The 9,669-nt window shown below is 30.5% G+C and overlaps 1 protein-coding gene across 3 annotated transcripts in view; it reads right to left on the minus strand.

The window, feature by feature from the left end:
• The window catches only part of LOC112904066, a 21,042-nt gene that overhangs the window by 6,734 nt on the left and 4,639 nt on the right, over nucleotides 1-9,669 (minus strand). The window contains exons 2-3 of one of the 3 annotated variants that reach the window (XM_025973270.1): nucleotides 3,050-3,174; nucleotides 2,002-2,176 (exon numbers count right to left, since the gene is read on the minus strand). In XM_025973270.1, the coding sequence (XP_025829055.1) occupies nucleotides 2,022-2,176; nucleotides 3,050-3,174 (280 nt within the window). In that variant the 3' untranslated portion in view covers nucleotides 2,002-2,021. Of the gene's footprint in view, nucleotides 1-2,001; nucleotides 2,177-3,049; nucleotides 3,245-9,669 lie in introns of those variants that run through there. The other 2 variants (XM_025973269.1, XM_025973268.1) reach the window with 2 other exon arrangements.

Below are 9,669 nucleotides of genomic sequence, written 5' to 3' on the forward strand. Positions count from 1 at the left end.
CAAAAGTAATAACTATTATTTTTTTTATTGTAAATACTACAAGTTGTTACTAAATGTAAAAAGAAATGTAGGTAAGTAAACTTCTAATTATTACTTTTGTAAGTACTAGAGGTTACTAATTGATAAAAATTTAGTAAAGTAAGAGTTACCTTCTAATTATTACTTTTCTAGAATTTGTACATAAGTATTACAGGTTGCTATTTAGTATAAACTTAAAAGAGTATTTAATAATTAGAAAATACACGGAACTTTTCCCCTACGAAAATTTTCCTTTCAATTAGCACATTATCAATTAATTTAATCAATTAACCCTTTTTAAAGTGTTGTTTGTAATATGCGTGTTCTATATTGCGTTTTTTACAAAACTATAGACTAATAAAAAAATACAGAACAGAAAAAGTTTAAATTTAACATAGTGCCGTTGGATGCGTAAAAAAACCATCAATTTATTTAAATGTAGGTGTAAGTATGCATGTACAAAATTATTTTCTTACCCATGTTATAGTAGATACATGTATTTGTTTTGGAATGAGGAGTGTAAATGTTATAAACAAATATTTAACTTAACATATATAAGTGCGTTATATAATTTTATTTAAAAAACATATTTCTTATCCTGTTAGGCCTCAAAAAAACCCAAAACAAATGAGAAAACGTCGTAATGTTAATAATTTGGATTATTTACCTGAATATCAGTTCGAATTTACATCTAAACAATTTAAATTAACAAGGAGAAAAAATGGAAATCAATTATGTTTAATCACATAAACATCTATGGAAACTACATACATAATTTTTATGAACGAAAAAGTATTAAAACAAGTACTGAAAACTATAATATATTATTAAGTTGTATCAAAAATATAGGTAACTAGTGGAAAATTATGATATATTAAGAAAATGTATTAAGTTGATTTTATTAATTTAACAATTAATTAATGAGAAAACTCCAAAACTAACTATTATCGAAATGTTGTATGGTCAAAGAAAGGAAAATAGATTACTGTAGCCATTTTAACTTAATTATTTTAAAACGTAAATGACAAAAAAAAGTTAAAAATAATTTCCTAAGTTTAATGTAACTATCTANGTCGAAAAGTGCAAAACATCCACCCAGCATTAAGCCTATTATTTGTTGTACTTAGAAAATTATTATAATAATTATATGGTACTGTATTGCACAAAATGATATATCATTTTCAAAATAATCATTAAATCGGCTTTAATTAGTTATGAAATAATAAATCAAAATGTCCGACACTGCGATACTCCAGGATATTTAATGTATGACTAATTTTAATAAAACAATTGTTTCCTTTATATTTTAAAAGCAAATTTCAGTTTGATCTCAATACAACTCAAATTCGTAAAAGGAAATAAACAAATAAAAATAAAGTATTGAGAATAAAAATCCAATCTGAAAGACTCACCGATGGATAGTTATCACGGTCAATTTTCTATAGATAGATATACGTGTACATAACTTTATCCTGGCTTGGTCTAAGGACATCACCTTTTCACTTGATAACAATTCGATTGTTGTTTTCATAACACTTCAAGTATTTACACCATACATAAAGGTAAGTGTGAAAGAAATTAAACGAATTTATCGGTGAAACTATAATAATAAATCTATAGTAAGTATAAGAATCTTGCCCTAATATAGCAAAAGTTCAAGTAAAATTAAGAAGAAAGTTATTAAAACAAGTAACTGCAATTACTGATTTGATCCGATATACCTATAGAGATATAAAACGTAATAATTTATTACAACCAATAACAGTGAAGATAAAGAAAAGTGTATATATTTGTATCCAAAACATTGTAGAATAATAATTTTCAAAGTGTTTCATTTCTTCCCCTTAGTGTTAATGAAAGTAATCAGAATTGATTAGGGGCGTAAAAAGATTTGTTGAAATAATATTGAAGTTTCTGATTACTTTCAATAATTTTTAATGTTTTGACCAGCGAAAATACAGTACGCAGAATTAAGAAACTCACAGGTGACGTAGAATCCCAAATTAGTCCATGTGACTGCTAACCAATGGTGAATGAAGGACATCATGACGACTGTGATCCTGGTTCTCCTCCTGCGAAGCATCCGTGGATGGAGTCGCTGATCCAGGGTCTCTCCAACCGTTGTCGTTGTCATCCCCATCAATGAAGATATTAGCCCCTGTAATAGCATGAAATGTTATTTTAAATATTCTTTTACTCACCTGTATTTGCAAGTTACAAGTCATCAAAATTATTATTTTAAAATTATTACTAAATGCACATAATCAAAAAAATCAAACCTATCTATTATCTAAATGTTGTGTAGTAAAAGAAAATTAACTATAAAAAGGAAATTAGATTGCTATGATCATTTTGAAATAATTTCAAAAAGTAAATGACAAAAACAATTAAAAACAATTTCCTAAATTCAATGTAACTATGTAAAAAAGTTAAGAAGGGAATCTATTAATTTGATGCCACTAATGTAATTTAAATGGCCATAACTAATAACAACAATTAACAATTACAAACAGTGAAAGAATATTATAAAATGGAATAAGTAAAGGCTAAGTTAAATCAAACCACTCACTTTAAAATAAAAAAGATTAATTAAATGCCACAAACATAAAGGTAAGTGTGAAAGAAATTAAACGAATTTATCGGTGAAACTATAATAATAAATCTATAGTAAGTATAAGAATCTTGCCCTAATATAGCAAAAGTTCAAGTAAAATTAAGAAGAAAGTTATTAAAACAAGTAACTGCAATTACTGATTTGATCCGATATACCTATAGAGATATAAAACGTAATAATTTATTACAACCAATAACAGTGAAGATAAAGAAAAGTGTATATATTTGTATCCAAAACATTGTAGAATAATAATTTTCAAAGTGTTTCATTTCTTCCCCTTAGTGTTAATGAAAGTAATCAGAATTGATTAGGGGCGTAAAAAGATTTGTTGAAATAATATTGAAGTTTCTGATTACTTTCAATAATTTTTAATGTTTTGACCAGCGAAAATACAGTACGCAGAATTAAGAAACTCACAGGTGACGTAGAATCCCAAATTAGTCCATGTGACTGCTAACCAATGGTGAATGAAGGACATCATGACGACTGCGATCCTGGTTCTCGTCCTGCGAAGCATCCGTGGATGGAGTCGCTGATCCAGGGTCTCTCCAACCGTTGTCGTTGTCATCCCCATCCATGAAGATATTAGCCCCTGTAATAGCATGAAATGTTATTTTAAATGAAGGGTTTACAATAGTTGGGAGTACCCACCTACGTCGTTGGGCTGGAATGGAGTTGTGCAGTTTCCATCATATTGACTAAGAAGAATGGACAATTTATTTTTAATATGACCCAATGTATGCTCTTTCTGACTTTTAAAACGGATTTGAATAAAATAACCAAAAGGACTTACCACAATAACCTTAACAATTTAAAACCTGCAGTTACTGGGGTCAGTTCTTTTGCTTATTTTATTATTTTCATGCCGCAGTCTTCTTTTTTATATATTGAACGGATTTGAAATTACACATTAAATACACCAGCTACCGGGTCGCAAATTGCACATGTTGTTAGGAAACCGAAGGAACTTTAAATATTTAAGGCCATTTCTGCCACTGTTGCAAACTTTACCATGGAAATTCAATTAAGGCATTCTATGAAACAATATAATATTCAGTATGTTTCAAAATAGATTTCTAATTAAACCTTCAATAGACGAGCAAGGGCGTCGCAGAGTGAAGTAAATGTTTTCATCATATCGAAGAAAATTCAAATTTTCGCGGGCATTTTGGACGCTGTTTCATAATTTATTTTTAAAATTCAATCAAGTGTTCCATGCATCATGATATGGTGTTTCTGATATTTAAAAGGTATTAAAAATTAACCTTAAATAGATGAGAGAGAGCGTCGCAAAGTGACGTGTGTTTTTGAAATTCACCAATGCGTTCCATAAATCACATCAGATTTTTTCCGAAATTTACAACGGATTCAAAATTGAACTATAGACCAGATATGGCGTCGTAAAGTTTCGTGGATCTTTATCATATCGAAGAAAATATAAATATTCGCGAGCATGTTTGATGCTATTACAAGCTTAATTTTTAAAATTCAACTAGCGCTTTCTATGGAGCAAGGTATGCTCTTTCTGACTTTCAAAAGAAATTTGAAATTAAACGTTAAATAAACGAGCTAGGGCGACGTTTAGTAACGTACGTCTGGTTTTATGATATCCAACAAAATTTAAATTTTCGCGGGCATTTTTGACGTTGTTACAAAATTTATTTTGGCAATCCAATCAAGGTATTCCATGCATTAAGATGTGCTGTATCTGAATTTAAAGGCGGATTTAAAATTAAACATCAAATAGACGAAGGAGCGCTTTAACGCTCTGTGGAAGAAATAATTAAAATTCGAGTTCGTCGCTTGATCTAACGTTGAAGTCTCTCGGCTTTTCTTACTATAACTTCGAAAATAGAGTTCATCTCAAATTTTTTTTAGACAAAAGTTACTTTACCATTAAAAACCTAGCCTATGAAGTAATTTTTGGTACCTCAGAATAGCTCTTTAATGATATAAGGTTACTTAAATGCTTGTTATTTCAAGACTACACCTAGACACCTTTCATAAAGGTATTGACTCGTTGTGAAATAACTAAATGAAAATCTGCATATCTCTTTATGTTTATGAAAACATGAAATCATTGTTGAATTAGGAATTTCTAATTATAAATAAGCAAACAAATTTATCTTATACAACAAAATAAAATTAGTACTATCCACCAAAATGCTTGTATTTACTTTAAAATATGTGGCTGACAGAATATTTTACAACGACTAAACCATTTACTTGGGTTGCAGTTCGAATAATTTGAAAAGAAATAATTACAATTCAGGTTCGTCGCTTGATCTAACGTTGAAGTCTCCGAGGTTTTTTCGTTCTAGCNCTTATATAAAAAGTACATGAAGTGGATTTTGAAATACATTGGATTAGTTAGTTAAGAGGAAGTTAAAATGTGAAAACAAGCTGAAGCAAACAAGGAAAACAGGAGTTAAATATAAGATGAAATTAGAAAAGTTGAAGGAGAGAGATATAGGAAAAGATAATCTTAAAAATTGGTATAAAAAAAAGATACGATAAAGAAAAAGAACAAGCTTTAAGGGAGCTAAAGTTGAACCAGGCGTTAAATGAATGAATGGGGATGGACAAGTGTACAGGAAAATTGGTAAAAACAAGATGTGAGGAGATAATATAGAGGGATTATCTCCGACAAAAATTAACAAGTTGAAGTATGTGGACTACATGAAAGCTTTGCTACGGGAGCGTTGGTAGGGTGAGTGAGTAAGAGGCATGGAAGAAAAATTTGGACGTAACAAAAAGATTTAGGGTAGGAAAAGAAGTTAGCGTATGTAAATATTGGATGAAAAGGGAGGAAAGGATATGTAGAATATGAAAGATGTGACGAAATTTTAATGCATGTGCTGTGGGATGCGATGAGAGGAAGAATTGGATAAATACAAGGGAATAATAAAAGAATGTAGAGGGAGATCGATCTTATTAAGAAAAATTTTAAAAGTAGAAAGAGATGTGGAACTGAACTAAGTCAAATACTCATCTGATAATTTATCATTAAATTGAGGGTAGATGGTAAAGGTCCGATGATCCTGAAAGACAGACTAAAGAAAAGAAAACGGAAGCAGATGGGGGTTAATTAAAGATAGGTAGGATGTGATAAAACATTAACAGCTCGTGTTAGATAGAAGAGGCATATAATAAATAGTTATTAGAGTTAGCAACTTTGCCGGGTACCGAATAACTGGTTAACCGGCATCAATTGTACCCAGCTCCTGGTTAAACCACTACGGTTAATAGTTCATGTATTCCTTCTACGGGGCTTTCTATTAAATACTACCTTCACTAACTTCCCTAACTGCAAAAAGTCTAAAAAACACTAAACCAATGGAATTTTAATTCTTGCTTGGCGAATTTTCAACAAGAGAATTGAGTTTAAACGTTTGAATATATAAGCCTATAATGTTTATAAATATTAAAAGTCTGTAAGATGAGAAAATCATACAGGGTAATAAGTTATCCTTAATTAAAGCCTGGTATACCAAGAAGCAATAGATACTGCAACAGAGATAATCACAGTTGAGGGTGTCGTTAGTAAATTAAACAAAACGATGGGCTAATGTAGTTACATTTATTAAGCTTTCAAATTTTCGCTTATATTTTTGGCTTCAACAGGAGATCAATGTTGTAATTAATATTAGAAAGGCATAACTAAATTAAATCTAAACGCACGAGGAGATAAATAATTATATAAAATAACATTTAAACCATCATAAAATTAACAAAATAATGTGTGCCAAATAAGCGGTGACAAGATTTTTTATTTTAAAGAACAACCAACATTTCGTCTCAAATTAGAGTTTATCAAGGTATTTTTAAAAGTTACTGATACTTAATGCATTAACCAACCGTAAATGCACGCCACAAAAAAACAACTCACAAACACAAGTAAAGATAAAATAATAAACCATTGAAATAATTAAAAACTTGAATAAATAAATATAAAATAGTTAAAAAACGTTAACAGCTAATAGTTACACAGCAGAACACATAATCATAAAAGTAACCATGGTAAAAANCTTCAACAAGTGGGCATTAATGTAATTAACATTTACTTCTTCCTTTTTTCGTATTTCTCAAGTAATTTTACCATCTTAAAAATGTTAAAAATTTATTGTTTATAATTGATGTTTAATTGTAGCTGCTATTTTGTTTTAATACTAATTTTTAACGGCTTATTCGCTCAAATCAATTCCAAGCAAATTTCAACTCATACAACGTCTTTATGTAATTTTAAAACAAAATATCGTAAAACGAAATTGTTTAAAATGGCTCGTTTGTGTGTTTTCCAAATGATTCTTAGTATCCATATGTACCTATAATATATATAATATATAATCCATGTATATATTCATGACGAAGAAAGAAGTAAAAAATGCTTTAAATTACAACATATGAACTCTATATTTATTGAAATTTCGGAACCTATTGTTTACGACAGACAACTAGACCAGACATATTGTAAAAATAAAACGCTAGTTTAAACAATTAATTAATATCATCGAATTTAATAATTTCATGGTATTCAACACGTTGTTTAAAACTTGAGTCATTTTTCCATATACGTCAGTAATCGTGACGTTAGTTACAGTTATTTTATGTGAACTAAAAGTTCTAGAACCAACTATAATTTCTAATAGACAGAATTAGAAAAGGTATGAAATTAAATTGAGTTTAAGGGGGTTGACACCATACATAGAAAAATAACACATATTTCGATGGAGCTTTGAAAGTAACAAAACATTTACACTTGAAACATCCTTGGAAAATTTTATATTCATCAGAATAGGTTGAAAGAAATACAATAAGCTAATCAACATGTACTAATTATGAAAACTGCTAATTTAGATACATAACAGGACTTGACAAATTGATGTGACAGAGTTTCATATCTGCAGATTTTTACACCAATCTGTTTTAACACTCCTGGTCCCTTCGGCTTTATGGGCCCAGCATGAAAAAAGGTTGAGTATATAAAAAATGAGTGAGTGCAAGTAAGAAAGGGATATGCACGAATATAATGTCGTATATAGGAAATTGACAGTAAAACTTTCTGTTGAAATATTTTTTAAAGTTGACATTATTATAAGAACGGAAAATTGTATAGTTTACGTAGTAATAAGGTTCACCTAATTATGTGACTAACTAATAATAAAGGTAAATAAACTTCGGAAACTTTTCAATTCACAAGCCGTACAACAATTTTAAAAATGTATATGATACGTTAAAACCAAAATTAAAAAAAAAATCGTTGTCAAAAAGTGCAAAACATCCACCCACTATTAAGCCTACGCGCTGCCTGTAAGTTAAACGCCGATATCCCGTATTTCAGTACACCGCGTCATGCCGGAACATGTCGAGATGTATTGAGAGTACGAGAAAGCGACGTGTTAACTATACAGGAAGAACGAAGTATTAATCGTAGGCTAGTAATATAGGCCGGGCCACCGGCAGCTTCCCAGCTGCATACCCCGCTATTTGCACAGTTAAGGCGCCCTCCGTGTGCAGCGGGTATACTACAGCCAGCATCTCGCATACCGTATTACTACTTGCCTGTGTCATGCCTGAGCGAAGTATATGTATCTGTTTTCTTGCTTGAATCTGCGGTGAGCGTTTAAAGTTAAAGATATTTTTAACGAAAAATATTAACAATATAAAACTAAAATTTTTACACAAAGCGCCTATTGGTATTTGAAAACGATCTGTAGAGTAAAATTTGCCTATATTACTTGTGAAGGCTGATAATCGCAATTTTACTAAAATTATGAAAAAACACTTCATATTAATGCGAAAGGCCGAGAACTGTTGTAATGGTACTAGTTTACTGAACCAATAATCCATGCAAATGCAACAAACCTACATGCAAACGAAAATCTTGAATAAATCACCTATTCCACTTATAAAATTAAAACTGATGAGTGCAAGTAAGAATGGGATATGCACGAATATAATGTCTTATATAGGAAATTGACAGTAAAACTTGCTGTTGGAATATTTTTTAAAGTTGACATTATTATAAGAACGGAAAATTAAAAAGTTTACGTAGTAATAAAGTTCACCTAATTATGTGACTAACTAATAATAAAGGTAAATAAACTTCGCCAATTTTTCAATTCACAAGACATACAGTAATTTAAAAATTGCAAAAAACATTTTAAAACCAATTATTCAAAAAGATCATTTTCAAAAAGTGCAAAACATCCACCCACTATTAAGCCTACGCGCTGCCTGTAAGTTAAACGCCGATATCCCGTATTTCAGTACACCGCGTCATGCCGGAACATGTCGAGATGTATTGAGAGTACGAGAAAGCGACGTGTTAACTATACAGGAAGAACGAAGTATTAATCGTAGGCTAGTAATATAGGCCGGGCCACCGGCAGCTTCCCAGCTGCATACCCCGCTATTTGCACAGTTAAGGCGCCCTCCGTGTGCAGCGGGTATACTACAGCCAGATCTCGCATACCGTATTACTACTTGCCTGTGTCATGCCTGAGCGAAGTATATGTATCTGCTTTCTTGCTTGAATGTGCGGTGAGCGTTTAAAGTTAAAGATATTTTTAACGAAAAATATTAACAATTTAAAACTAAAATTTTTACACAAAGCGCCTATTGGTATTTGAAAACGATCTGTAGAGTAAAATTTGCCTATATTACTTGTGAAGGCTGATAATCGCAATTTTACTAAAATTATGAAAAAACACTTCATATTAATGCGAAAGGCCGAGAACTGTTGTAATGGTACTAGTTTACTGAACCAATAATCCATGCAAATGCAACAAACCTACATGCAAACGAAAATCTTGAATAAATCACCTATTCCACTTATAAAATTAAAACTGATGAGTGCAAGTAAGAATGGGATATGCACGAATATAATGTCTTATATAGGAAATTGACAGTAAAACTTGCTGTTGGAATATTTTTTAAAGTTGACATTATTATAAGAACGGAAAATTAAAAAGTTTACGTAGTAATAAAGTTCACCTAATTATGTGACTAACTAATAATAAAGGTAAATAAACTTC

Source organism: Agrilus planipennis, unplaced genomic scaffold, assembly GCF_000699045.2.
Source record: "Agrilus planipennis isolate EAB-ADULT unplaced genomic scaffold, Apla_2.0 scaffold92, whole genome shotgun sequence".
NCBI classification, from domain to species: Eukaryota; Metazoa; Arthropoda; class Insecta; order Coleoptera; family Buprestidae; genus Agrilus; species Agrilus planipennis.